The sequence below is a fragment of the Sturnira hondurensis genome, unplaced genomic scaffold, assembly GCF_014824575.4.
Source record: "Sturnira hondurensis isolate 20B ecotype Veracruz unplaced genomic scaffold, ASM1482457v3 Scaffold0022215, whole genome shotgun sequence".
In the NCBI taxonomy this organism is placed as follows: Eukaryota; Metazoa; Chordata; class Mammalia; order Chiroptera; family Phyllostomidae; genus Sturnira; species Sturnira hondurensis.
The window spans coordinates 9,664,745-9,692,026 of record NW_028094846.1 but is presented as its reverse complement, the minus strand read 5'-3'; the positions used below and the strand labels follow the sequence as shown (position 1 = coordinate 9,692,026).

At 54.7% G+C, this 27,282-nt stretch overlaps 1 protein-coding gene across 2 annotated transcripts in view; it reads right to left on the bottom strand.

Moving 5' to 3' along the window:
- Positions 1-15,319, bottom strand: part of QSOX1 (quiescin sulfhydryl oxidase 1) — a 36,430-nt gene extending 21,111 nt beyond the window's left edge. The window contains exons 1-2 of one of the 2 annotated variants that reach the window (XM_037035332.1): positions 14,998-15,319; positions 6,699-6,799 (exon numbers count right to left, since the gene is read on the bottom strand). In XM_037035332.1, the coding sequence (XP_036891227.1) occupies positions 6,699-6,799; positions 14,998-15,253 (357 nt within the window). In that variant the 5' untranslated portion in view covers positions 15,254-15,319. The remainder of the gene's footprint in view (positions 1-6,698; positions 6,800-14,997) is intronic. The other variant, XM_037035330.1, reaches the window with a different exon arrangement.
- Between the last annotated feature and the right edge of the window lie 11,963 nt (positions 15,320-27,282).

Here is a 27,282-nt window from a genome sequence, read left to right as displayed (position 1 = left end):
ACCGAAACCCCGAGGAGGCCACCTGCCCCCGTCTCTCACCCGAGGAATGAAGATGCAGAGAGGCTGCCCGTCTGTCCCCTCCTGCGCCCCCTCCTGCTCCCTGGGGCCTCGCCTGAACCTGACACTGCTCCCCACTGTATTCTCTCTCACTTTTTGGAGTGTTAATACAAACTTCTACCCTGGGTGAAAGCCATCTACTGATACACACCCCAGATACTTATACACTTATAATGGGGCTCTTTGCAGCAACTGAACACCGTTTGGAATTAACAAAATCATGTGGCAGCCTCTAACACCTGTAAAAACGGGGACAAAGGCCTTGGACGATGGCATGAGACCAGACACAAAAAGCACGCTAAGGCGTTTCTGGACTGACGTCGTTTCTCAGACACAAAATAAAAAATACGGCTGTTTGCTGTGCTCACAAATCAATATCACAGAGGACAATCTACAGAACAGTGACCCAGGGCGATGGCACACATTTATGTGGACAGAACAGGCGTGTCCCACGGCCGAGGAGCGCCCCTGACATGGCGCACCCTGACACGGGGCAGCTCTCCCTCGGCCACAGCGGCCATGTTCAGTTACCGCAGAGTAAGTAACACGGCAACTCTTCCTCACCAGCCGGTGGGTCACCCAGGCACTCTCTGAAAGAGGCTGGCACCACCTCCATCAAAAGGCAGCCTCCGTCCGTCATAATGCTGAGCACCTGGAACTTACATACTGTTACATACCAGTGTTACCTTAAAAAAAAAAAAGGCAGCCTCCTGAACCTTCTGCAGGCTCCAGCCAGGGGCTGCGTGGAGTCAGACGGGAGCCTCGGCAAGAATGGCCCAGGGGGACGTGGGCGCTCCCCAAACTGCCCCCCAATGAGGGGCAGGGCTACAGGAAGGCCCCGGCCCCTTCGAGCTACCTCTGCCCCCACCCAGCCTTCCTAGTACCTTCCAGGGCACCTCCTGCTCTTTAAGAACTTTTTCCTATCAATTAATCTCTTTCCTCTTTCCCTTCTTCTGCCGTCTTCTTCCCTATGCCTACAAATAGACGCAAATCCTCCTAATCAATTTTTTTTTTCTTTTTTAAAGAAAGGATGGTAAGGGACCTGGCTGGTGTTGAGAGCTGGCCTGCAAACCAAAAGGTTGCCGGTTCCATCCCCAGTCAGGGCACATGCCTGGGTTCCTGGCCAGCTTCCCAGTAGGGGGCACATGAGAGGCAACCACACACTGATGCTTCTCTCTCTTTCTCCCTCCCTTCCCTGCTCTCTAAAAACAAATAAAATCTTAAAAAAAAAAAAAGAATAAAAGGACAGTAAGGGAAGGAGAATGGGAACAGAGAGTGGCCGTCCTTCTCTCTCCAGCTCTCCCACTGCCGGGTCCCCCATGTGGCCGAATACCCCAAGCAGAATTCGCTTCACTGCTCTGACTTCCCTTCTCTCTCCGTGCCCACGGCCAGCCTGCTGCGGCACACGACCCCACCACTCAGTCAACGTCGTCTTTGGCCAATGCAATGGCCTCCTCGCTCCCTCTGCAGTGTCTGATGTTATCTGCCTGCTTTCCCCCCATGGCCAGAGGTGGCGACTTTTGGGGTGCGACTCATTTTCCTGAAACCCCCCTTCTTTGCCTTCATGTCACCACCCTCCCCTGGTTTGCCTGGCACCGACCAGGCCATCCCCGCCACCTTCACGGCCTGCCCCTCCCCCCTGCCCCTGCCCCAGGCCCACAGCCCTCACCGTCTCCTGCCCACAGTCTCTCCTATGGACACGTGTCAGAGGATGACCCTTGTCCGTGCAAACAGCCTGGGGAGGCACAGTCACCAACGAGGGACTTTTGGATGAGTGGGTGGACAAACGAGCGAAGGCACAAACAGGCCTACCGTGTGTCTCCCTTGCCAGTGTCGTCTACTCTGTCTCAACGACTTGGCCATGTGCTCCCTCTGTCTCAGGGCCCTGACTTCTGTTTGTTTCTTCCTGGGGCCCTCTGCACAGGTGTCGGGGCCACACCCCCCTTTCCAGGCCTGAGTCACCCCGCCCCCAACCTGTTTCTCCAGCTTGCTCTTATCTCTTCCAGGATCGCCCTCCTCCATCACCCAGGCCAGCGCTGCCCTCTCCACAGGCCCCCATCCAGTCAGTCGGATCTGACCTTCGTCCGTCACGGCTTCCACAGTCCCCTGGGCCCGCCGCCTGGTCCAGCCCTGGGGCCAGCCCCCATGCTCTGGCCTGCTGTAACTGTCCCGCCCGTCTTTGCTGCACGCTCGGCCTTTTCATTCTGCAACCATCTCCCTCACTGCCACTCTGCTCACTTCTCTACGGCATCATTCTGATCTGATCACGTCATTCCTCAAAACTCTTCCGTGACTCCGCACTGCCAAGGAATAATGTCCCAGCTCATGCGGGGCCTCCCAGAATCTGACCCCAAGCTTACCTCCTGCTGCCCCCCACCCCCTACACTTCGACTACAACGGACTTGCACCTGAACTTCCCACCCCCGCAGCCACCACCTCCCCAACCGGAAGCACAGGCCCAGCTTGAGCCTGTTGGCCTCTGTGGCCCTGCAGCACAGTGTCTGGGACAGTGTCTGGGACACGGAAGTACTCAAAAGGTATCTGTTCAGTAAACCCGAGAAAATCCGTCCTTTGATCATCCTGGAAGCTCACGTAAAAATCACAACAGAATCTAGTCAGGGCACATTTTTGTGCCCTATGAAGCCAGATGTGGGGTGGGAGGCACGTGCCCTGCCCAAGGAAAACTACCGCAACGCCTTGGAAACAGGCAATTAGAACTTCAGCAGAGTCTGTTTTTCTCCCGGGGCAGCTGGCCCTGGGTCCCTTTCCTTTCTCTCGCTTTACCCAGGAGTGTGTGTCTTCCTCCGACTCAGGGCCCCTGGAAGGCCTCTGCGTCTCCCCAGAGGCAAGAGACCAGCTGCATCGGGCAGACCTTTACCAGCCCAGGCAGGAGCCCTGCCTTCCCAGGGCCAAACGGGGCTGATTAGGGAGCACGCTTCCCAGGGGTGACCATCAGCGGCACCGAATCCAAGCTTTCAGAACAAGTTTTAAGAAAAATGATTCAGTCTCCAATATCCTGTGGGGAGCCCACGGGGATCTGCAAGCTGCACCATCTCTGCGCTGTGGACAGTAATGGAGGAGACGGCTGGAAGAGGGAAGGTGGCTGCAGAGAGCGGGCCCCGTCGCCCTCTTCCAGAGAGGCTCGGGGGACATCTGCCTGAGTCCTCCCTGACATCTCACCCTCTGGAAAGGGCCACACAAGGTAACGGCCCAGGCCCTGTATGTCCCGCCGGGTGTCCACACTGCCAGCCTTGAATGCAAGGACCTGCCAGGGCCGGGTCCCCCGCTCCAGGCAAGGCCTCAGCTTGCACCGAGCCTCTGCCCCAGCCAGACCAGTCGTCTCGGCACACCACACATTCTTCCCACCCAGGGCCTTGGCTCTCACCGCCCACACTCCTCCTCTCTCCTGGCCGAACCCCATCTGTCTTTCAGCACCAGGCAGGCGCTCCCCTCCTAGATACAATGCTCTCTGATACTCAGGGAAGGAGCTCTGGGCGCTGGCAAAGCCCCAGCCTTCGCTGCCTGCAGATCACTCCCTGCCTATCAACGAGGTGGTGAGCTCTGGGTGTGCGTGCGGACACGACCTTTGTGCCAGCCTCTCTCATGTTTCTGGCTGTGCTTCACACACCCGGCTCTCCCACAATGGTGAGTGCAGTGCTGTGCGCCCAGCACACTCTCACCCCCGTAGCTGCTGATGGGCAGACGATCTCAAATCTAGTGCCCTGAGAGGAGCCACGAGGAGCCCCCAGGGGGAGTAGGACGAAGACAACTGTGCAGTAAACACCAAGTGACACGGCACCTTCTCACGTAAGACCTCCTGCGCACTTGACAACAATCCCATTAGGTGGATATCATCGTCCCACTTTCACTGACAGGGACACTGAGGCCCATGGCTGGGACACCGTTAAGCGACTTCCTGCCACATACACTAAGCAGTGGAGCCAGGGTTTGAACCCACATCCATTCTCTCCTCAGAACCTCGCAAAGGGGAGACTTCGATGCTTCCCACCCCAATGCTGCTGGCCCCTGTAATCTTGATCTCAGCCAGGCCTTTGGCCACAGAGGGTCCTGGTCCATTACCCACTGAGGGGTACCCCTGTGGCCCTTCCCCCCCAGAGGTTCAGCGTCCAGGTCCCCCAGCACCACCCAGAACCTGCTGCAAACCAGTTCCTCCCCTGCCTTCTTGTTTCCTCCAGCGGGGCTCCTGCTCTAGCCCGATGGGCCCTGACACAGCCACCCGCCCTGCAGGGCCTGGAGTTTGCCAAACAGGCTGGGCTGGTGGAGGCTCACGGCTGGCTCACGGTGACAAAGGTCAGGAGGCAGAGGAAAGGGACAATAATATGTCACTGGGGGTGGCCAGACTCTTGTGTGGGCCTGTCCTCATCACACCAGCAACTCTCCCTCCCCTTAATTCAACACATGTCCATGTCTTAGAGCCCTCCCAGCCCTGAAGGGCAGGAGTGAGGACAGGTGCCAGTCCCCAGGTGGTGGGACACAGGGCCACAGGGGTATCTGGCCACGAGGCAACTCTCAGGGGATCGGAATCTCTGCGGCCGGGAGTTGTGTTTTCCAAATATGGGAAACAATCTAATAGTCAGTTGTGAAGTCAGTGTAGTGAGTCACCGTATTTTTTTAAACTTAAATAGAACAGAAAGCCTCAGTGTGTATAGCACTAAACAAAAATATTGTTTTACGGTACATTCATTTCAGTGATAACAGAGGCCAACTTTGGGATCACATGGTAAAAGGCCACGCCTTACCGCGGTTGCACTGACCATTTGTGGGTGTCTGCACGGGCTTCAGAGCAGAGGCCCACTGACCGAGTGGCCTACTTGCACCGGAACTAGAGTCCTGGGGACAGGACACCAAGAGCTCTCCCGGCTGAAACTGACCTGCAGGCGCCTCAGGAGAGGCAGGGAGGTCACACCACTGTCTCTGGGACTCTTAAGAAATGGACAGATGACTGCGGGCCTGGCCCAAGCAGGTGCTGCCCGTGTGGAGGCCAGGGGAGGTCCCCTCCCACAGCCAGCCAGGTGGCTCGGGAGGTGATTACTCACTCGGGGCGTCAGGCTGCGTGCGCTACGTGACCTGGGTAGGCTCCGGGGAGCTTCCGGATGGCGACTCCCTGGCCGCCTCCCGCACATCCGCTGAGGCCCAGCTTCTCCCAGGCACAGAGGGAAAGGCCCACACGTCAGGCCCCACAGATCCCCGCAGGACGTCCTGACCTGGCCACAGGGCTGGGTGGTGGCCGTGCCCCTGCACGGAGCCTCCCGTTGTGTGTGTGTGGGGGGGAACAGCCTGTGCACCGGGACTCCCTGCTGCCACCTGGGTCCTCCCACAGCCACTCAGGGCTGCGTGCCCCGGCTCTGCAAAAGGGACAGTGTGCCCTGTCCTCTCCCTGCGGAGTGATGCATATCTTGGGGCCACAGCCCTGCCAGGAAGGTCTTTTAACTTGAAAGAAATGATTTATAAACAATCTCTCTGCTGCCACTTCTAAGCGACAGAGCCAGCCAGGGCTGTTGGCTCACCGTGCTATTCCCCGAACAGGACTGACCCTGACCCTGACTGGTAACAGCAGCGTAGGAGGGAGATTGATCAGGCCTTGGAAACCTTGAACCCAGCAGGACCTCACTGGGCACAAGGAACAGAAGGGACACATGCAGTTAAAGCCAGAAACTGTTGGAGCCTGCGGCCTGGCTCTCCAGGTGAATTCTCCCGGACTCATCAGACTGAGCTACGGCTCATGTTCTTCTTGAAGCGCAAAGCCCCTGAGCTCAGAGAGAGCTTGTTCCAGGGACAACGGTTGGCCTTGCAGCTTTCAAAGGCACTTCGTGATTATTAGTAGTGACTTTAGAGGAAACTGCTTTCCTAGATGCCACGTTGGTGGGAGGAGGCTAATTATTTAGAGAGAGAGAGTCAGAAAGATGGAGGTTCAGGGACGGGGCGTGGCCTTGCTGCCCTGGGCCCCCCAGGCCTCCCCTCGGAGAGCCCTGGAAGTTCTCTGGATGTTAGGCCGGCGAGGCTTTTGCTGCCTTTGGCCTGAGCGGCCGTGAGGGTGACGGAGCCCTCATGTGCTGGGTGTGCCGCCAGCCTCCCGTGACACGGTGCGGATCCCCTATGCCTGAGGCATTCTGGCATGGTGACCGAGGGGTGAGGCCATCCTGACAGGTCACCTCCGAGCTCTTTGGGTCCACGGCACTTGCTGGAGGAGGGTGAGGCTTGCCCATGTCTCTAGGGGACCATCGGGCCACCGGAGTCTAATCGTGCCCTGGAGTCTGAGCCTGAGCCCTGGTTTTAGAGGGTGAGGTCAGAGCTCGACAGCTAGGAGGTCAGGAGGGAGAGGGGCTGGGGAGAGGCCCCTGGGAGCTGGGAGCTCGCACCCCAATGCACTCCCACACAGCCCCCTTCCCTTATAAAGGGGAGAATTTGCCAGACGAAGTGAACTCTCTCTTTTCCACCTCCCAACTCACATCTCTTTCTGCCTGTAGAACAGGTGCCTCCTTGAGCAAAGGGGCAGTGCGCCAGGGGCTGGGACCTACACAGACCCGGAGCATCAGAGAAGCCCCCAGAGCTGGGAACACACACAGGAGTTGGCAGTATTGCCCCCCACCCCCGACCTGTGCCCCCTCCTCCCCACGCACCCTCACGGTCGGGAAGCCCGGGATGTTGAATTCTCGGCAGACAGCACTGTTAGTCTCGTCGGCACAGTCCAGGGCAGCCAGGTGCAGCGCTGGCCTCCAGTCTGAAAGGACAGAAACACCAGGTAAGGGGGAGGGGATGTGCCTCTACCGCTCCCCTCCCCCTCCGTGCAACACTCCACACCCACTAGGCTCACCCCACCGCCCCCAAGGCTCTTACGGGAAAGGTCTCCCCTCCCTCAGAAAAGGACCTCTGATACAGTCTGGTTATTCTGGGTGCTTGGGACACAGTTCAACAGCACAAGCAACAGTGTCTGGAATCTGCGCCCCCCCTCCCCCAACTGGTGGGGGGACGGGTGAAGAGATGTGGGGGCTGAAGAGAGACCGCCCCCTCCAGGGAAGAGGCTTGACTTCTCCTCCCTCCCCACTGCCCTCTAGAGAGGACCAGTGCCAGAAGGCCAGAGAGTGTGCCTCAGCAAGTCCTGAATCTCCCAGGGGACCCTCAGTGGAACTGGCACTCGGCCCAGCTCAGGTAGGAGGGACACAGGGTGCTAGGGCCCTGCTCCCCAGCCAGAGATGGAGGCAGGGTGTCCCTAGAGGAAGGGGAAGGTACCCGGAACCTAGGAGTCTCAGGGAAAGAGCCCTGAGGCCAGAGCCTGGAAGGAGATTAAAGCTCCCAGCAGCAGCCCAGGCTGCAAGGCCTCCCTAATTTACTGCCAGAGAGATAATGGCACTGTTCTGGGCCACAGCCCAGGATCTAGGAAACAGAAAACAAGCACATCTACCAGCTCTGATTCAAGGTCAAGGTGGCCCTTAAACACCCACCACAGTTCCAGCTGGAAGGCAAGATACACACACGTGAAGACCCAGGGATGGCGAGGTGGCCACGCCATGGGTTGCAGAGCCCTGGGGACTGACACGGGACTGACACAGGCCTGGCAGGGCAGGTGAAAACTGAGCAGGACCTTGGCAGTCCAGCTGACAGGGAACTGTGCAAGCCACTTGAGAAGCGCGGGCTGTGAAGGGCTCCTCCTGAGACCAGAAGGCTGGAGAGCAGGCCCTGCGGGCAGGCAGGCGGGTCCAGTGTGAGCCCTTGCCTGGAGGGGCAGGGGCTGCCTCCCCTGGCACCCTGGAGCCCCTGGCTTCTCTGGCAGAGGAGTGGAGGGAGAGGCCTGCCTGGTGGCAGCCATGCTCCCCGCAGGGCCCTGCCCCTCCCACCTGGAGAACAAGATGGGGTGGGGGGTGGAGGGGATTTACACAGGAAGCCCACCCAGCACCCATTAAGTACAGAATCCTAATGTCTGAACAATACCCCTGAGAATCGTGGCTTTGTCAGGACCTCTTTCCTTGCCCCAAACCTGTTCCTTAGGACGTCCGAAAAACCTGTTTCAGAAGACGTCAGCGCCCCAGAGAACAGTTTATGCCCAAGGATGGAGTGTTGCCCTCGCTTCCACCAGATGGAAGCAGGAGGAGGTAGGACCCCTCCCGCACAGTCCTGGACCCACTGCAGCAACCAAGCTGGTCCTCCTTGGGGCAACATGAGGGAGGGGCCTAGGACTGCAGCACACCCTCTCCCTCCTGGTCCCTTCTCCACCCCCCCCTCCTTTCTTGCTGGCAATCCACACTGGGCACTGAAGCTTCCGGAATCCTGGAGGGAGGGAGTGAGGGGGGGTGGAGGAGGGGGAAAGAGGGACAGGCAGAGGATGGAAGTGCTTAGCAGAAACAGTGGGTCCTGTCCCATTACATGGTCTCCCCAACCCCCATCTTGCTCTTTTGGGGAGCAGTTTGGGTCTGTCCAAACAGCTGCAAGCTGGCGCGCACCCTTCGGCTTTCAAGCACTTGGGCAGGGCAGCCTGCACAGAGGGTAGCCATGCTCAGGACACCGTCCCTCTGGCCCCCCTCGTCCCCCCAAATCTGCTCTACCCTGTCACCACCGCCCCAATGTCAGCACCATTTGATTGGGGCGGAGTCAGGCAGGCCTTCCATGCAGATCCATGGGTCCCAACCAGCCCCAAATCTGGTCCACCCTCCCACCCGAGCCCCGGTCTCCCTCCCTCTCCCATCTCCAGCCCACTGCTAGAGCACCCCCAAACTCCTGTTGGTCAGGAACAACTCAGTTTGAACACGATTCCCGCCAGGAAGAGCTGCCTACCAGTCCAGGGCCCAGGGCCCAGGGCCCTGCCTGTGTTCCTACCACACGGTCACAAGCCTGTCCATCTCTAAATGACTTTTCATCGTTGCATCCCCACTGCCCAGCTTCCCCGTCACGCAGCACACGCTAGGTGCTCAGTGACTGCTGACTGGTGACACAGTCAACCAGGCCAGGAAGGGCTCTCAGCAGCTCTGGCAGGAGCACCTGCTCTCGGCCTCAGAGTAGTATCCTGAGGGTCCAGATAGGGGGTGAGGTTAACTCACCCATTTGCAGGGGTGAGTCACCTGTAAATGCAGGAGAGAAGAGCTGCCCAAGTACAAGGCTTTGCCCTGGATCACAGGAAAGAGGGCCTGGGTCTTTATTCCATAGTTCCCCCTGCCCAAGTCAGTTCCTTCTATTCTGCTTCTAAAGCTCTGGGAGACCCACAGCAGAGGCCCAGTGGTGCCTCCAAAAAGCCAGTAAGTGAATTAGACTGAAGGGCCGAGAAGAGGCGATTTCGCATCCTCCCACTGGTGAGGGCTGGGGGAGCATAGCCGAGGACCATGGGCCTTAACTGCTCCGCTCCTCTCCAAGAATAGAAGTCACCATCCCTCGGGCCAAAGCAGCCCGTGCCCACTGCCCACTGGGGCACTCAGACTCTGAAGATACAGGCAGGGGAGAGAGAGAAGAGAAAGCTGGCCTTCTGAGAGCACCCAGAGGACACAACAGGTGACCCCATGCCACCCCCCCCCAACTGGAGGTGGCCGTCATTTCCCTGCTTTACAAACAAGGACAGGACTGAGAGGCCTCGGAGCTGCCCTAGGGCTCCCTGACTCGTCTTGCCGGGGTCGGGATGCTGCCTTTATATTTTTGCTGTCTGCTCCATCACAACGTCCCGGGAAAGACAGAATGGCAGAAACCGCTCTGCCTCCCAGTGCCACACCATCCTCGTAACTTACATGGTCACTACCACAGACTCGGCTCTAACTCTGATGAGGAGGATATTATATCAGGGGTCCCCGACCCCCGGTACCCGTCCATGGCCTGTTAGGAACCGGGCCGCATAGCAGGAGGTGAGTGGCGGGCGAGCCAGCGAAGCTGCATCTGTATTCACAGCCGCTCCCCATCACTGGCATTACCTCCGGAGCTCCACCTCCTCCTAGATCAGAGCGGTATTAGATTTTCACAGGCACACAAACCCTACTGTGAACTGCGCGTGCAAGGGACCTAGGTTGCACAGTCCTCAGGAGACTCCAACCCCTGATCGTCTGAGGGGGAGCTTCGGTGACGAACACGGATCATCGTTAGCAGAGAGGTGGGACTGCACAGAGCCCATAAATGAAGCAACTGCTCGCAGACTCGTATCAAAACCCTATCAGTGAGTGGCAAGTGACAATTAAGCTGCATCTGGTGGCCAACTATAAAGCCACCCCCCCTCCCCCGTCCATGGAAAAATTGTCTTCCGTGACACTGGTTCCCGGGACCAAAATGATTGGGGACTGCTGTATTATATAGCCGGAGAGTTTACCATTCACCTTAGTGATGTAGTTTAATGCTTACAACTACCCCACGAGGAAAGCAGGGTGCTTATCGTGAGACCTGCTTTCCTTGACAATAAAACAGAGATTAGAATTCCGTGTCCAAGGTACACAACCAATCGATGGTGAGTCTGGGATCTGAAACAGCCAATGGTCGGTGAATGTGCGATCTGAACCCAGAATGGGAGCCCTCCGCTGGTCTCCAGGGGGCGCAGGGCGAGCAGAGAGCTGCTCTGCTGGCCCCCCTACCAGGAGACGCAGGGAGCGTGGGGAGCCGGTAGTCCAGGGAGACGGTGCCCGGCAGTTCCAGACCCCTGCTCCTGGGCAGTCTCTGCCTCCTTCTCTTTAACCCTGATTCCCTGTGCGTCCAAGACATGGAACCAGGGCCTCTTCTTACCTGCCCCAGGCCCAGGGGGAGGGGGAGGGGGAGGGGGAGGCTGGGGCCCCGGCAGGTGCTGGGAGAGTCCTGGCTGAGGAATGCTTCTCAGGAACATCAACGTTAATACCTTAATGAGCCATAATGACGTGAAGACCTGTTCTGCACGAGTCACCGCGGGCCTGACAGTTCATCACTCCACTAACAGCACAGGGACAGAGAGGACCTCACCTGGGTGAGCACGGGGAAAGCAAAGGGGGAGAGGGACCTTCCAAAGGGTCAGGTGACTTAAAGACCACAGCCTGTGGGCCTAACACCAAGGGTCAGCAGCAGCGTCGGTCCAGCCCTGCTCCTGGGGAGGAAAAAATTGCCTGGTGCAGTTGCTGCCCTGGCAACGTCATTTCTCTGCTGACAACGGAGGACATGAGCAGATGGACAGGGGGAGGGTGGGGAGGTGAGCGTGTCCAGGTCAGCTGAGGACTCTGGGGTGGTGGCTGAGGGGACACCCTGTGGCGAGGGGCTGATGGGCTACTTCTGGAGTCACTGGCAGCATCCCCACCCCCACTCACAAGTCCAGGAAGGGGCACCGGACCCACAGTCTCAGACTTGCTTGTAGCTCTAACTGGCTGATGCACCACAGGCTCCACGTGTCTCCTCTCAGGTCTGTTTCTTCATGGGTCATACAAGGGCCAGGGTGCATGTCCTCTCCTGTCTCTCCCATTTCTGACTACCATTGGAGATGCTGCATGGTAAACACCTGGCCAGAAAAATGGCCTTGAGGCCTGTGGGTGTTAGGCAAGCCTGGGTCCCTGTGGGGGCCGAGGCCAGACCCACCAAGGGCAGTCAGGCGGGATGGTCACAACTAGAGCCTCGCCAAAGTCTCTGGGAGCTGCCCTGACACGAGAGTTGGCCAGTACTATGAGGTCACCACCCCGTCCCTCCTTCCTTGTTGCTTATGGGCATTGAGGTCACGGATGAACAAAATACCTTCCCTACCCCTCACGCCTGGCTGACACCCCAGGCCTGAGTCAGGAAGAGCCACAGCTCCAGAGGAAATCTCGGTCGCTCGCATTCACATGAGCACTGCGAGGCGCGTGCCACCAGCCTGCGTGAGCATTCGGTGGGCTCCTACCTCGTGCCGGCCCCTGTGCTAGGTGCCACAGGGGTGCAAGCAGGAGGCATGGTGGTCTACGCCCTGGGACAAAAAGGGAAGCAAACCAACACTGCTCGCGCCATGCTGACATCCGTGCCTTACCAATGTCCTCTCCACGGCTCTGCGCAGGCCGCGTCCCACCTGGCGTTCCCTTCCTCCTCCACCCCCCCTCCCCACTGCCCAGGCTCTGCAAAGTCAGGGAGAGCTGGGTCCGAGGCCCTCCTCTAGCATCCACGTACTCGTGGGCAAGTTACTTCTTTGGAAAAAAAGGGCAGTATCTATTTCTCAGATATTTTCTCATAAAGGTTATATAGGACCCTGACCTGGAAAGGCCCTTTGCAAAGTGCCAGGCATTAGGAGAGTACAAAATTTCTTGACAGGAGGCTTTCAGTGACCAGAGACCCGCCTGAGACTTTCCCCTTCTCTGAATTCCTGCCACGAGAAATAACTGAGCCGCTCCTTTGGCCCTTTGCAAACACAGCTTCCTCCTGGTGCCAACCTTCCTGCTCTGTGTAGCTCATTCCCCAGCTACAATGCAAACTACGCTGTGCCCACAGAGGTCACTCGATAAATATTTGCTGATTGATTAGCCAGTGAAGAGTAATCAAGGTCTATGATGAATGCAATTTCCCACACACACTGTGTGGCAAGTAAGAAATGCTCTGGACAAGAAAGAGGTGAGCCAGGTCCTTGGAAACAAGTGTTCTGCCCGGATGGCAACCACTGCCTCAGAGAACCTACCCCACAAGTCCCTGAAGAAATGAGCCCTAGCCTGTCCGATTAAATGCCTGAGGCCAGCTGGGCAGGGTTGCGGAATTCTTCCCCCCCACCCCCCAGAGCCTTCCATAGTCTCCTACCCAAGATACTCATACCATCAGCCAGGAGCTGGGGCCACACTCCCATGGCCCAGGGTGGTGTGAGAGCGGCCCTTTGCTGGCCCACAACCAAACTTTCTCAAGGAACCTCAGAACAAAGGTGACAGGCGAGCAAGCTGGCTTCTCAGCAGGGCCTCACAGGGAAACTCGCCCTTGAATGGAAGTGGGGCCTTCTTCACCATTGCAGGGTGGGCCAGTGCCCTCCCTGATACGAACTTGCTTAGAGGGCTAATTTTCCCACCACTTGTGGGAGACCCCGGCTTTCCACCTAAACCTCTCCCCTCCCTCTGACTGGTTCATCTCCATACACTTTCATGCTCCCATGTTCCTTTTGCCATTTTTTGGGGGGCAGGTGGTGGGGACTGTCACTCCACGCACTGGGGAAAAGACACCTTCTGGAAGTGGCAACTCTCATCCAGAAGTAGGCCAGGTCAGTATCGGGCTGTGCAACTCATTGGAAAACTCTGGGTTGCAAGAGGCCAAGCAAACACATGAGTCAGGTGGAAGCTAAGCACCCGGAAGATACAATAATCTCAGTTGAGTCCATTGACCGCCATTAAAAACCTCTTGCAGACTCAAAGCAGAAACCCATCTCAAGATTTATACGATGTTCAGGTCCATGATGTCTCCTAAACACCTGACGTCCCCTCAGGTGTTCCAAGTCCACGTTCAACATTCTCCCCCCCACGCCTGCCCTGATTGGACGTGCTGACACCACTGAAGCAGCATGAAGAGCTGCTGAGAAATGGCACACTCAGGTGATGGGACTGGAGAGGCATGCAGGCAAGTCTTTACACGTAAATTGGAGGTAAAATGGTTTATTGGTGTCGTTTAGAAATAACGCTCCAGACCACATGGCTACTTCGATAACCACCAATAAAGCTACTCAAGGGAAGACGTAGCCTGAGTTTGAAAACCGACACCTACAAATGAGCTCTACAACCACATACAGTTGAGTTTACTAAAAAAAAAAAAATACCAACAGCACAGCAAGGGACCAGACGTTCCAATTCTCCTCTCTCCAAGAAAGAGGCCCATTTCCTAAGAGGTGCGCAGTCCACTTTCAGTAACCACTTCAGATAAGGAGCCCTGCTAGGCCCTAGCACCACGGTTAGGGAGTGGTCCCATTCAGAGGCAGCAAATCACTTCCACCAACCCACTCCTGGCCCCCAAATACCCACCACCTGGGCCAGGCAGATTCACAGAGATCTTTATATTGTGGAAAGGAAACGCTAAGACAATGTATGTCAAGCACTTACTCAGGAAGGTGTCTGGCGTATATAGTAAGCACTCTGTAAACATTGATTCTTATTATTACCCTGTTTCCTCAGCTCGAAGTCTTAAGTTTCCAAAAATTTTAACATTTGTGTAGTAGAGTGCACCATACTAGATTTAGGGGTCTTCTTATCCTTCTATTCCCCAGGCTGTTAGTAAAATAATGGTGTGTCTCACCTCCCTCTGATGAGGCTTAGAATCAGTGCAATACAGTTACAGTGGTCAGACCCGTGAACGGGAACATGGAGCGAGGGGCAGGAGCACACCAAGGGGCTGCCTTCAGTCAGGCCGCTGGGTTCCCCAGGTTCAGACAGGGGTCTCAGAGGGTGCCTGGGCCAGGGGAAGAGAGAAGGATGTGGCCCAGAAGCCAAGGAGCTGAAGGCAGCAGGTCCGAGAGGCCTGGAACCGAGACATAAAAACTCTGCCTCAAAGGCAGCGCTGAGAAAGGCCATCTGCGTACCAGCTGGGCCAACTGGCCATGGGGCGGGGGCGGAATGCGGGGTGGGGGCAGAGTGAATGTCAGTTCCTGTTCTCCCCAACACTGATCCCACGCATCTGGGCAACCTGGCAAGAAGGCCACATGGGTCCCTGAGCAAGAGGAAGGAGAGAGCCACAGGGCTAGACTTAGGGGAAGCCCTAAGGTGTCAGCCGAGATGGAACAAAGGAGACCCCGTCGCAGGGACGGGGGCAGTAAGGCGGCAGAGGCCCGGGAGGGAAAGCAGAGCAGGTCTGGGGGCCCAGGCCGCGAGGAGGGGAGAGAAGCTCGGGCCAAGGACCTGCGGAAAAGGCAGAGCAAAAATGGAGTTGAAGGATGTGAAACTGGGGGAAGTGGGAGGGGCAGAGGCATAGGTGAGCAGAGGAGGTTAGGGGCCCTCGGTGGGGCAGATGGGTGAGGAGGGTAAGCCTGGGTGGGGTGAGGGGTGCGGGCCTTCCCTCCTGCCCCAGGCTCCTCACCTTTGACATCGTTGGCCAGAGCCTTCCACGTTGGGGCAAAGGCAATGCAGTGGCCGCACCAAGAGGCGAAAAACTCCACGGCCCAAGCGCTACGGGAGTCCAGCACCGTGCGGCGCACCGTGTCCGCCTGCAGCAGTGTCAGCGGGTCGGAGGGCGAGTAGAGCGCGGAGCGCGGGGCTGCGTCAGCGCCGGGCACTGCCAGCAGCAGCAGCAGCAAAAGCAACAGCGGCCCCGAGCAGCGGCTGCACCACCCCATCCTCGGCGGCTGCGCCCACCACCGCGCACAAGTTTCGGGTGAGTTGGTGTAGGGAGGCGCCGCAGCACCTCCTGCCTCCGTCCGGTAGGAGGAGCCACGTGACTCCGCCCACACAGCCCCGCCCCGCCCGCTCACTGGCCAGTGGACAGCGAGTGGGCGGGGCGGGACCTGCGCGCGGGAGCCCAGGCTGGGCCGCGAGCGCCCCCTCCGCGGCTTACCGAAACCTCAGAGCCGCGCCCGCGCTCCTGGATCCTGGAATGTAACTCAGGTCCTGGAGCCCCCACCGCCAGAGGAAACGAGAGGGGCACACGCAGGGCAGAGACTGGATGAGCTTCCAGTGGCTGCTGGGGACTTGGGGAAATCATTTGGCTTCTCACGGGCCCCGTATCCAACCGAAAATGAGTTGGCATGAGCAATAAGACATTGTAAATTAAAAGCCGGTGGGAGAGAAGATGCCCGGTGGTAGGAGAGGGTTTGAGTCTTCGACCTTCTTGACTCGCACAGGGATTAGATGGGCCCACACCCCTCCGAGGCCCTTGACCTTCTAAGGGAAACGTTATTTGAGGGCTTCGTAATCGTGGACGAGAAGCCCCCTCCCCTCTTTATGCTGGGGTGGACTGGCATGGCCATTGCCCTGGAATTGGGGTTCCTTGGCACACAGGTCTGCCACGCTGTTAAGTTTGTTTGCGTGAGAACTCCAGTTAGGGCTCCCAGCAGCCCAGGTGCCCCACATGTAACTTCTTCCAGCTCTGCCTACTCAAATGTCCCTCTCACGAGTAACCTGATAACTACTCGTGTGTTCTTGTATGCTAAGTTGTTAATGGTTAATTTTCCTTAGTCACCTTTTTGCAGCTCTAGTGCTGGGCTATTTTAAGGGGAGAAGGTGCTCCTTAGAGGGTTGGTTGTCACAAATGATCTTTTTTCCTCTTTCTTGGCCGGGTTAGCCCACCTGGTGTGTAAGCCATCTCAGATGAGATTCATTCTTCACTCAACATTTACCGTGTGGTTTCTGTGTACCAGGCCCTGCTCTCAGTACTGAGCATAAAGCAGTAAATAAAACCAACACTTTATAGTCACGGAACTTACCTTCTAGTGGGAGTAGGGATTGAGAGATGATGCACAAGCAGATATAGATCCGATGGTAACAAATACTATAAATATACAATAGTGTGAAAAGAGAGTGACAGAAATGATTTTGGGGGGGCCACTAATATTTGCAGGGCCATGGTCAACAGCACAAGGCCCACACAGCAAGTTAAATCTTTATGTAAACCTGGCTGGTGTAGCTCAGTGGATTGAGCTCGGGCCTGCGAACCAAACAACCGCGGTTCGATTCCCAGTCAGGGCACATGCCTGGGTTGCAGGCCAGTTCCGGGCAGGGGACGCACGAGAGGCAACCATACATTGATATTTCCCTCCCCCTCTCCTTCCCTGCCCCTCTAAAGATAAATAAATAAAATATTTTTAAAAAAGATAAAAAAATCTTTATGTAAAGTTTCTATTTTTTCCATTCTTCACATATGCTTTCATAATAATCTGGAAGACCAAACTTAAGTTTAGAATTCTTGGACTCCCCAAGATGTGCACTGGAATGGGGTCAGTGAACTCGGTAAGTGGTCCCTGGCCCTTGGCCTTCCTGCTACTCTTTGCATTCCAGCTCCAGCGCTTACCGAAAGGGGCCTTGTGTCTGCATCTGCAATGTCCCCGTCTGCACATCTGAGATCCATCCACACCTCCTGCAAAGAGCCGCTCTTTGGCTCCTCAAGAGGAGGGTAGGTGGACCTTGGGAGAAAGCCAGTGCAGTCTCTAGAAGCTGACCTGTTGCTATTGGGGAACTGAGTTGGGTACCATAGTATGACATAAGAAGGAGTAAGGAGCAGGAACTTTAGGTGGGCACATCCCCTTGGCCCAGGGGTGTCAAACTCCTTTTTACCAGGGGCCACGTCAGCCTCAAGGTTGCCTTCAAAGGGCTGAATGTAACTGACTGTATAAATGTTACTACTCCTTAATGAGGGGCAAGGAGCTTGGCACTTGTCGCCAGATAGAAACAAGGTGCTGGGCAGGATAAAATAAGGTGGAGGGCCGGATTCAGCCCGCAGGCCTTGTGTTTGCCACCTATGACTTAGCCTATGGGTTTCTTGCTCTGTGAAAAGGGGCATGGCTGGGAGAGGGCCAGAGGGCTTAGAACGTAAGTTAGGGGCTCCTCTTGCCCCAATTCTAATGAGGTAACATTTGAGCCAAAGACGCAAATGAAGTATGGGAGGCAACCCTATAGCATTCTCGGGATAAGGGCATTCCAGGGGGAGATCTGGAGGTTTGGGTGCTAGCTGTCTTCATGTGTTCATACTCTCTGTATACAGTCTGGAATTCCACAGAGGAGTTACACATGGCCTGGTCAGAGTGTTTGTACCTCGCCAGCTCCCCCAGCCAACTCCGAGTACTGGGTACCCACTTCCCTCACCCCTAGCAGCCCCTGGGACCAGGCCTGGCCCAGGATCATGAGAGATGGTCCCCCAGTAACCTTGGATTCCAGGGACTTGAAGTATTTCAGCAGCTGGATCTGGTACCAGTGAAAGTCAAGTGCCTTCCCAGGTCTCCATTGTTTAACAGCCTTGTAGTTATCTTCCCCAGGGGCCTGGTAATTATAGAGACAATGTATGCGGAATGTTCCAACCTGGGAAAGACACCCCAGCTGAGTACACAAAGATGTGCTTAGTCACGTATCTGTTTCAGAGTGTCAGGAATGGAAAAGAATACCAACTATTTTAATAGATTAGAGAAAATTTCTTGGCAATGAGACCAACGCAATTGAGACTGAGAGTTATAAAATCTGGGGTTCCAAAAGGGATTTTCAACTTTTAAAGTCTTGGAAGCCTTTGTTTAAATGGAATCTTGAAGGAAAAAAAAAGGCTTAAAGACAAAAGGAAGCCGAAGGGTGTGACCTAGAACAACATCCACTCTCTCAGGTCTTTGGGGTTTCTTGGGAAGCCCAGGGCGCCCCAGGCCACCATTGGAAAACCACTACTCTGGAAATGAGAGCAGAAAAATACAAGAATCTCAGCTTGCCCTGCTCAACCTTCCAGATGCTTCCTGGGAGGACTATGTGACAGAGAAGGAAATCTCAGCAACGAGGCACAGAGAGAAAGAGTGCCAGGGAAAGCCTCAGAAGTGGGGTGACTTAGGGATGCCTCCCTAGGTCCTCTGTCCCTCTTCCTACGTGCAAGCTGTAGGAAAGTGAGCCAAGACGAAGCCAATGAGAATAATAATAGCATTAGCTGCCCCTTCGCACCTGCTGTTCTAAGCCCTTGCAGTTATCACTCATTTAATTCTCATGCCGGTTCTACGAGGCAGCAGTATCATTCCACTTTACAGATGAGGAGACCGAGGTAGAAAGAGACCTTCCCACTTGCGATTCACTCACATGTTATGCATGAAGAAGAAAGAGGGAATTTGGGAGCCTGTTGGCCACCAGTGAGATAGTTGGTGAGAGGAGTGCATCTTCAACACCCGTGCAGATCTTATTATGCGCAGCAGGATGGTGTTGGGTAAAATATGTCACCCGGTAGCAGAGTATTAAGTGACTTGCCACTCCTTTGTGATGGAGTTCCGAGAGGTGTGCGGCTGGCAGGCGAATGCCCAGCAACAGAGGAGGGACCTTTGTGTTGTCCCTTCACCATGCACCTCTTTCTAGATGCACCTTTCCAAAGCTGAGATTGGTTGGATCACCAGTTCGGAGAGTGTAGGAGTCTGAACCTGTCCAGCTCGGCAGGAAAGCGAGACACCCTGGCAGGGCTCGCTGAGGTGGGTTACAGGGACTGTTTACAGAGGTGCCTGTGTGCGGGGTCAGGGGAAGTGGCAAGAGCTGTGAGGTCCCTAGCGCCCACCAGCAGCAAGAAGTCCTTTTAGCACTCTTCCTATGGGGAAGGTGAAGATAAAGGGGGGACTGTGATGAAACCTGTGGGGGCTGGAGTCCAGGAAGAGGGGCCGCCCAGTGGGAGCTGTGACTGCAAAGCGCTGCCGCCACCACCACCAACACAGGGAAGCAGGGAGGCCCCAGGAAAGTCTCACTTTTGCCTCTTCCTCCTCCATCCTCTGACGCCTTGCCCGTGCCTCCCATTGGCCAAACCCCGTGGAAGCCAGTGTTGAGGGGCCCTGATCAGAGTCCATACAAGTTGGCTCCCCAGACAAAGGCAGCTTCGAGGACACTGCAGCGGGGAGAGGGTGGTACCTAGTCCAGGGTCTCCAAACTGGGGCCCTTCGAGACCTCAGAGATGAGAACAGACCACCCGAAAATCCCAGGCCGTCTTCCTGTGGGAGTCTCCTGGGTGGGAGTGGGGCTGGAAGTCTACCCCGCCAATGGAGAGAGCGCGCTCTCAGCATTCGTGCTCCTCCTCCTCCTCCCGCGCTCATACTCCACCCAATGGCCTTATTCTCTGTCAGGAGAGGACAACTGGGCCCAGCAAACGTGGAGGGTCTTGCTCGAGGCCACACAGCAAGGTGATGGTAGAATCCACTTTTTGGTCAGGCTTTCCAACCTGGCTGTGGAAGCATTAAGAAGGAGGGACATCTGTGAAAGTGATATTTGGAGCTTCCCTGGTCCCAGGTTGAGAATGGGAGAGGCATGTGTGGAAATAGTGAGTACATGAGAGCTCTACATTCAAAGGGACCAGGTACCACCCTCACTCCACTCACCCTCCACCCTCATCTCTCTCTCTCTTTCTCTCTCTCTCACACACACATATGCACGCACACACACACACACACACACTGATTATTAAAAATGGAATGACTTTGGCCCATGCCGTCTCCTTTGATGGAAGTAGGCAGGGCAACCGGGATTAAAATGATGGGGCAAGCCCTGGCTGGTGTGGCTCAGTTGGGCACCATCCCCAAAGCAAAAGGTCGCCAGTTGGATTCCCAGTCAGGGCATGCGCCTGGGTTGCAGGTGAGGTCCCCAGTCAGGACACGGGCAAGAAGCAACTGTTGGATATTTCTCTCTCACATCCATGTTTCTCTCCTTCTCTTCCTCCCTCCCTCCCCCTCTCCCTAGAATCAATACAAACAGACAAACAAATAAATAATGGGGCGGAAGAAACCGAGGCTCAGGCAGGCTGAGAAAGCTGCTCCGGGTTGTGTGTCCAGTAAGTAACAGACCGGAAGCCATCAGACGAGAGCTCCTTTTTCTCCCGCCCTTGGACTTGCACCTGTACTCGTCTGGGCTTCCAGCGCCTTCCTCTCATCAACACTAACCCCTCTACGTGTGCTCTCAGGCCCCTCTCATCACTCAAGTCCTTTGCTCCTGAGCCCCCTCCCCCCAGTCTTGCAAAGCTAACTCTTCCTCTTTACCAGGTGGATTCATTTCTCCAGCAACAAACGTGCTCTCCAACTCCCACTAAAACCAACAGAAGGAAACTGCTGGATGAACATCCTCCCGCCAGTTTCAGCCCCATTTCCTCCCTGGCCCCATTTCCTTCCTTCTCTTCACAATCACGCTTTACAACAGAGTTAGTTGTCTGTGCTCACCGCCTGTACTTCCTCACCCTGCCCCTTCCTCCTCCACCGGCCCTGGTCTGGCTCCTGACCTCACCACTCCTCTGAGACACCAGCTTCCTCCAGCTCAACCTCACTCCGCCTTCACGCAGCTGCCGGCTCCCTACGTGAAATGCTTCTTTCTCTTGGCTTTTAGCTTAAACCATGTGAATTCCTTTTTAATGCCTGCGGTAACAAATTATCACACACTGAGTGTCTCAAAACAGCACAGATATATTCCCTTACAGTTCTGTAGGTCGGAAGTCCGACAGGGGTCTCACAGGCTCTGAAACCAAGGTGTTGACCGTGCTGTGCTCCCTTCTGGGGACTTTGGGGGAGACTCTGCTTCCTCGCTCATTCGGGTTGTTGGCAGAATTCGGTCCTTGCAGTTGTCGTCGGACTGAGGGCCTGTGTCTTTGCAAACTGTCAGCCGAGGGCCATTCCCGCAGTCTGGAGGCTGCCACCTTCCTTGGCTCCTCCACTGTCAAAGCCGGCAGTGGTGGGTCAGGTCCCCCTCCTGTTTCAAATCTCTTCTCATCCATCACCACACCTCTCCAACCCTGTCTTCCTCCTTCCTTTTTCATTTTTAGAGTCTGATGCTACGATTGGGCCCGCCCAGATAATCTAGAATAATCTCCCCCTCTCTAGGTCTTGAACCTTAATCGCATCTGCAAAGTCCTCTTTGCCACGCCAGGTAATGTGTTCACGGGCTCTGTGGTTTGGGGTGTGGACATTTGGGGTTCACTGCTGGGGCGGCCACACTGCTCTCCTCATTCTCCTCCGCCTCACCGGCCCCTCCTGTTCGTCTGCTCTCCCGGCTGTTTATCATCCTTCCACCTCCGTGTCCGAAGCCCAAGACTCAGCCCTTTCTCTTACACGTTGCCATAAGCAATCCCATCTACTCTTGGGGTGCTCCCTCTGCAGACACAGGTTCCTAAATTTTTATTTTCAGCCCCAGATTCACACCTGAGTTCAAGATTCATCTGACCCAACATTTCCACTTGAATGGGCGGCTGCCATTCAAAGAACCAGTCATAGGCTCGCTCTCACCCGCATCTCTGCCGCCACCTGGCCTCCACCACCAGCCACAGGGGCCACTGAAGTGGCCTCTCGGTTGAAGTCCCGCCTTTGCTCTCACCCCTAACCCATTCTCTACCCCGCAGCCGGAGCAAGCTACAAACACAGCCAGACCAAGTCAGATCCCTGCTTGAGCTCTTCCAAAGTCTTCTCAGTAAAGCTGTAATAACATCTGTTGCCGAAAGCCTGGCTACTCCAAGCATGGGCCGCACACCAGTAGCACGGGTGTAACCAGGGAGCGTTATGTCAGGAATACAGAATCTCAGACCCTGCCTCGGGCCTTCGGGATCAGAATCTGTGCTTTAACAAGATCCCCAGACGGTGCGCAGGCACATTGGATTCTGAGACAGGCATGATCTGGTCCTATCTGACTTCTGACTTCTGTCTCCTTTCCCCCTGCCCTTGCTAACTTCCCTGAGGACACGTAGGTGAGTGTTTCTCACATTAGGGCCAGGACACTGTCACCTCGGGGCCTTTGCACTGGCCGACTTCTTTTCTTAGAGCACCCCTTTTCTGCTTCTTCTCATCAGACACAGCTCAGTGTCACCTCCGCAGGCAGGTCCCCTGGGACCACTCTATTGAAAGTCACTCTCCGCCACCCCCGTCATTCAGCTTCGATTTACCATTTGGTTTCTTTCACTCCCCTGTTCTCTATCTGTAGTGATCAAGTGTATTTCTTTGCTTTCTTGTTAAAGGTTTTCTCTCCCCATCCCCTGTCCCAAGAAGGTACCATCAGTGAAGGCAGGGACCCTGGTCTGTCCTGCACACTCCTGTCACCTGAGGCCAGAAAAGTACCCACCCACAAAGTCATTTTGGGGATGAATGAGCAGCGAAGTCTCCACCCGTCCCTCTCTCTCTCCTTCTGTTCCCCACCTTCTGCCGCCGGTCCTATGGCCCCTCTGGCCCAAGGAAAGATCAGGCTGCCTGAGCGCTGCTTCTGGGAATTCTCCAGGGCTCCAGGAATAGAGACCAGTCAAGAAATGAGTGGTTTTTTTTTTTTTTTTTCAGAACTCAATCTGGTAACAACTCGGAGAATGGCTGACTGCGCCTAAGCAATAATTATACTTAATTGATAGCACTTACGTAACACTTCCTAACATTGGCCGAGCACTGTTCTAAGCGCCCATTCTGAAAACCCAGTTGTTCCTTATTGGAATGGTCTCCGTTTTACAAATGCGGGAAACGGCACGAAGAGACTCACTCACATGCTCAGTGTGTTCACAACAAGGAGGTGGAGGTGATAACCTCCTCAGACCCAGATTGGAGGGGCCTCTGCCAGCGGGGGGGGGGGTTGCGGAGAGGGCCTTGTGCTTTAGAAGGCTCTGACCTGGAGGTGTCCCCCACCTCCAGGCAAAGCTCTGCAGGCCAAGGGGCACAACTGCACCCCTTTCTAGACCACACTTGGTTGGGGCACGTGGGACTGTGGAGTTCCCAGGCCAATAGCCATGTGTCTGCTTCCAGGGCCTCTTCCCTGAGGTCATCTGTCTGGAGGTGACAGCCCCTCTGGCCCCAGTGGTGGCCAAGTGTCAGCTTTTTGCAAAAGGCCTGGGCAGAGCTTGGACACCAGGCACAGTGCCCTTACACATGTGGGAAGACGTCTCCGGAGGCACGAGACAGCAGGACCTGGGGGTGGGGGGCAGGCCTGCTTCCCGGCACCTCCCAGTTCAGACACAGGACTCTGCCAAGTCCACGAATTCTATCTAGCTCCACACCTGGCCTGCAGGTCATCATGAAAGTTTATGGGTCAAAGTAGGAGGGGAGAACGTGTCTTACTTACCAGTTTGTTAGCTTGATTGATAACTCTAACTTTAAAATATTTTAAATGTTTAGACATAGAGTCTGTGGCCCCACACATGTTGGGGGTCGGCCTGCGGACTCGGGCGGCTGGCTCGGCGCTTACTTCCCACACCAACTGTATGCAGCCTCGGTGCCGAGTCAGGCACCTTCCGGAGGTCCCGACCCTCTGCTCCCAGGGAGGCCCTGCACGGTGGCTGTCCAGTCCTGCCCTCCAGTTGCTCTTCAAGTCGTGGTCATTTCCACTGTGCCCAGCAAACCCTATGAGGCTCCCTCACTGGTGCACCATGAGGCTAAGGGCTGAGGGAGGCCTGCTGTGGCTGGGGCCCTGGTGCTGCGTGTGCCTCAGGTTCAAATCCACCACTTATTCAGTGTGTGACCTTGGGCAAACGACGCAGCCGCTGCGACCCTTCTGTGTCCTCCTCAAGGAGTAAGAGGGAAAGTCTAACACTCAGTGACGTTGCTACAATGCCATGTGGCTCAGCTGCCCAGGCCAACCCCAGAGCACAGAGCTGGCAGAAGCCAAAATAAAGAACAGAGACCCCTCATGGGAAGGCCTGGGGCCCGGACACAGCGGAGCTGGAGGGACACGGTCCAGGTTGTCCCTGCCCCTGGACTCTGTGGGCTGTGGGGAGCCAGAACAAGATGTACCAAGCCTTAGCCTTCAGAATTCTCCACTTCCCTGCAAAATTCTTCTTTTGTGAGCTGTACCAGTCCTTGGCCGCCCCCTCCGCTAATTATGGTTCTCCCCACACACAAATCCAGAGACATGCAAATTGTTTTAGGTAGGAAGATTTTAGTGACTAAATATAGACCATGATATGACGAGAGTTTAATGTCTTTATTGAGAAACAAAGGCTGCCTTTCAATTCATTATGAAACCCGTCTCAAGCAACAGGTTACTTGGGTGGGGTTGGGGAGGAAAGCGTGGGGAATTTCTCAACGGCAAAGTGTTGGGACGGACACTCCCTTCCTTTGTCCTGTGAGGACAGATATGGTCCTGTTTCACAGACAGGAACTGAACAGACACAGTCTTCGAGGGGGCCCAGTGACTCGCCGAAGGTCACAGGGCTGGCTATAGACCCCAGGGCTTTTCTCCCCTCTCTGCACGGGTGCCCTGACATCAGGCATCAGTGGTCTATTTTCCAAAGAAAACAAGCCCCAAATTTGGGGTCTGAGACCCGATGTGGGTGTGCGCCTGTGGACAGATGCCGTAGAGAGGTTTCGATCCGTTATCCGGCTTCTAGTCCAGCTCGCCACTCACTGGCTGAGTAATATTGGGCAATTTAATTACCCTCCCAGTGCCTCAGTTGCCTCACCTGTTAAATGGGTCCACTGACAGTATCTGTTTCATAGAGTGGTTTTCAGATTTAGTGAAATAATGTACATTAATACATGTAAACACTCAGAAGCAAAACGCTTAGAATGGTGACCAGCAAGAGACAATACCCAGCCACATTGCTTATCAGGGTGGGAAGTGAGGATGGCTGAGAAGCGTGTGGAGCAGTGTATGTGTGTGTGTGTGTGGGGGGGGCGGGGAATGGAGACACCTGTGCTTAAACAACAATAAAAAATGTGAAAAAAAGTTATTAACCTCCGATGCGACCAGGCTGGAGGCTTGGGAGATGGTGTCACCGTGTCACCTCCAGTAGGGGTTCAACCTCTCGGTCAGAAACCAGCAAATGCCTGTCTTCTACCCTGTCTCCCCACAGTGATAAAAAGTGGTACAGGTACTTCTTAAGACATCAAGTTATGCATATGTTTGACAGAGATCCCAAGATATTTTAATAAGATTATGATCTCAAAGGCCACAAGCAGGAATTATCAATATTGCAGCCCCAAGGAAGCCTTGAGTAAAGGTCATTCTACACCTCATCTCTGAGTGAGGAAACCCATCATCGAGAATCGAAGTCGGGATTTGGAGTTCCAATCCCACTTCGCTCATCTAAGCACTTGAATTAATTTTCTCAACACAGGCAGAGCAGGTAGGGAAGTTATTTAGATGATATTATTTAAAAAAATATTTTGACTGCACTTCAAATGGGCCACCGCACAGGTCTCCGTGTTGTGGAAACTCAGAATCCTGGAATGTGCTTGGAGCCGACAGTGTGGTCGTGGGTTTCCTGACAGGCATTCTTTCGGTACGGACACAAGTGCATAAAATGTACCTTTAAGCAATGTTCTTGTTCAGAATAAAAGCACACGAATATCTGATACCTACTTGCAAAAGATGCCAGTATCATGAAACCGAAACGCATTTGAACAGGTGCCAGAGTTATAGAGCCGAGAGCAACTGTGCCTTCAGAGTTCAGGGCAACGCAAGTCAAACCACTGAGGCCACTAGTTAGTGACACTTGACAATTCTTTGCCTGGCACTGTCTGCCTACCACCCAATGCACATATTCAGTCTTTTTTGACATGCAAAAGTGCTAAAACATTTTAATTATGCTAAACGCACATGTCACTTAAATTAGGCATGACAGCAACACATTTTAATTACTATGAGTCGAATTCTTACTTGAAATAATACATATTTAAGTTGAAAAGATGGGACCCACATTTGCAGACAGTAGTATGGAAATCGCTTTGAAGTTATAAGTGGAAGGGGAGTATAGTTCTAGCCTAATATGCCATAGTAGTTTTTATTATTAAGGTAGTGCTTCCAACGTAGCAAAAGAAGTTTTTAATTACACACACACACACACACACACGCACAAACACTCAGAGTGGTCTCCATCCCCATTCCTCTCCTCCCCATCACTCAGAGGCTCCCGTTGTTAATCACTTTATTTCAGCCTCTTGACCTCTGTATTCAGAAAAATACGCTATCTCTTAAGTCATTAGTTCCATACTTGAGCTATTGACCTCCTGTATTCCTGTGGGTTCTGCATAAAAGCAGAACCAATCAAATGTGTGTGCAGGGAGGAGAGAGATTAAGGGACTGGCTTGGTGAGTACCGAATCCGCAGAGCAGGCTGGCAGGCCGGAGGCCCAGGGAAGAGTGGATGGGGCAGCTGGAGTCCCAAGGCCGGCTCGAGGCAGAATCTCCTCTTCCCTGTGGGTCCTCGGTCTGTTTCCCCTTAAGACCTCGCTTGTGAGTTGATGTTCTGTGATAAGGAGACAAGAAACAGGACGACAATACACAACACACCAGTCTGTTCTAGAAGTGAACTGAAGAATGTTTTGGTCTTGCTATGGAGGACGTATGGAGACAATAGACAAAGTTCGAAAGGAGTCCGCAGATTAAAAAATAAAAAAGACCTTCATCTGGTTGGAGGAGGACCATCCCATTGTGAAGGGTCATGTGCTCTGTTGAAAGCCTACAGATTTAAATGCTGATCTCATCTGAAACAATACCTTCCTAGAGGCAGCTAGTCGGGTATCTGAGCGAATATCAGGGTACCGAGGCCTTGCCAAGTGGGTACATGAAATGAACCACCATGCTCCCTAATATGGTAGGTGCAGACAAGCTCCTTTCTCTTCCTATGTCCTCTCAATATACTGATATCACAATATTCAATATTGAATTATTGTACCTATAAAAATTGTTTATAGGTGAGCCGAGAAGCGTGCCCTAATTGTTTTCCTTACTCATATAATTCTCCGTTTTTCCTCATGTTTTATTACTCA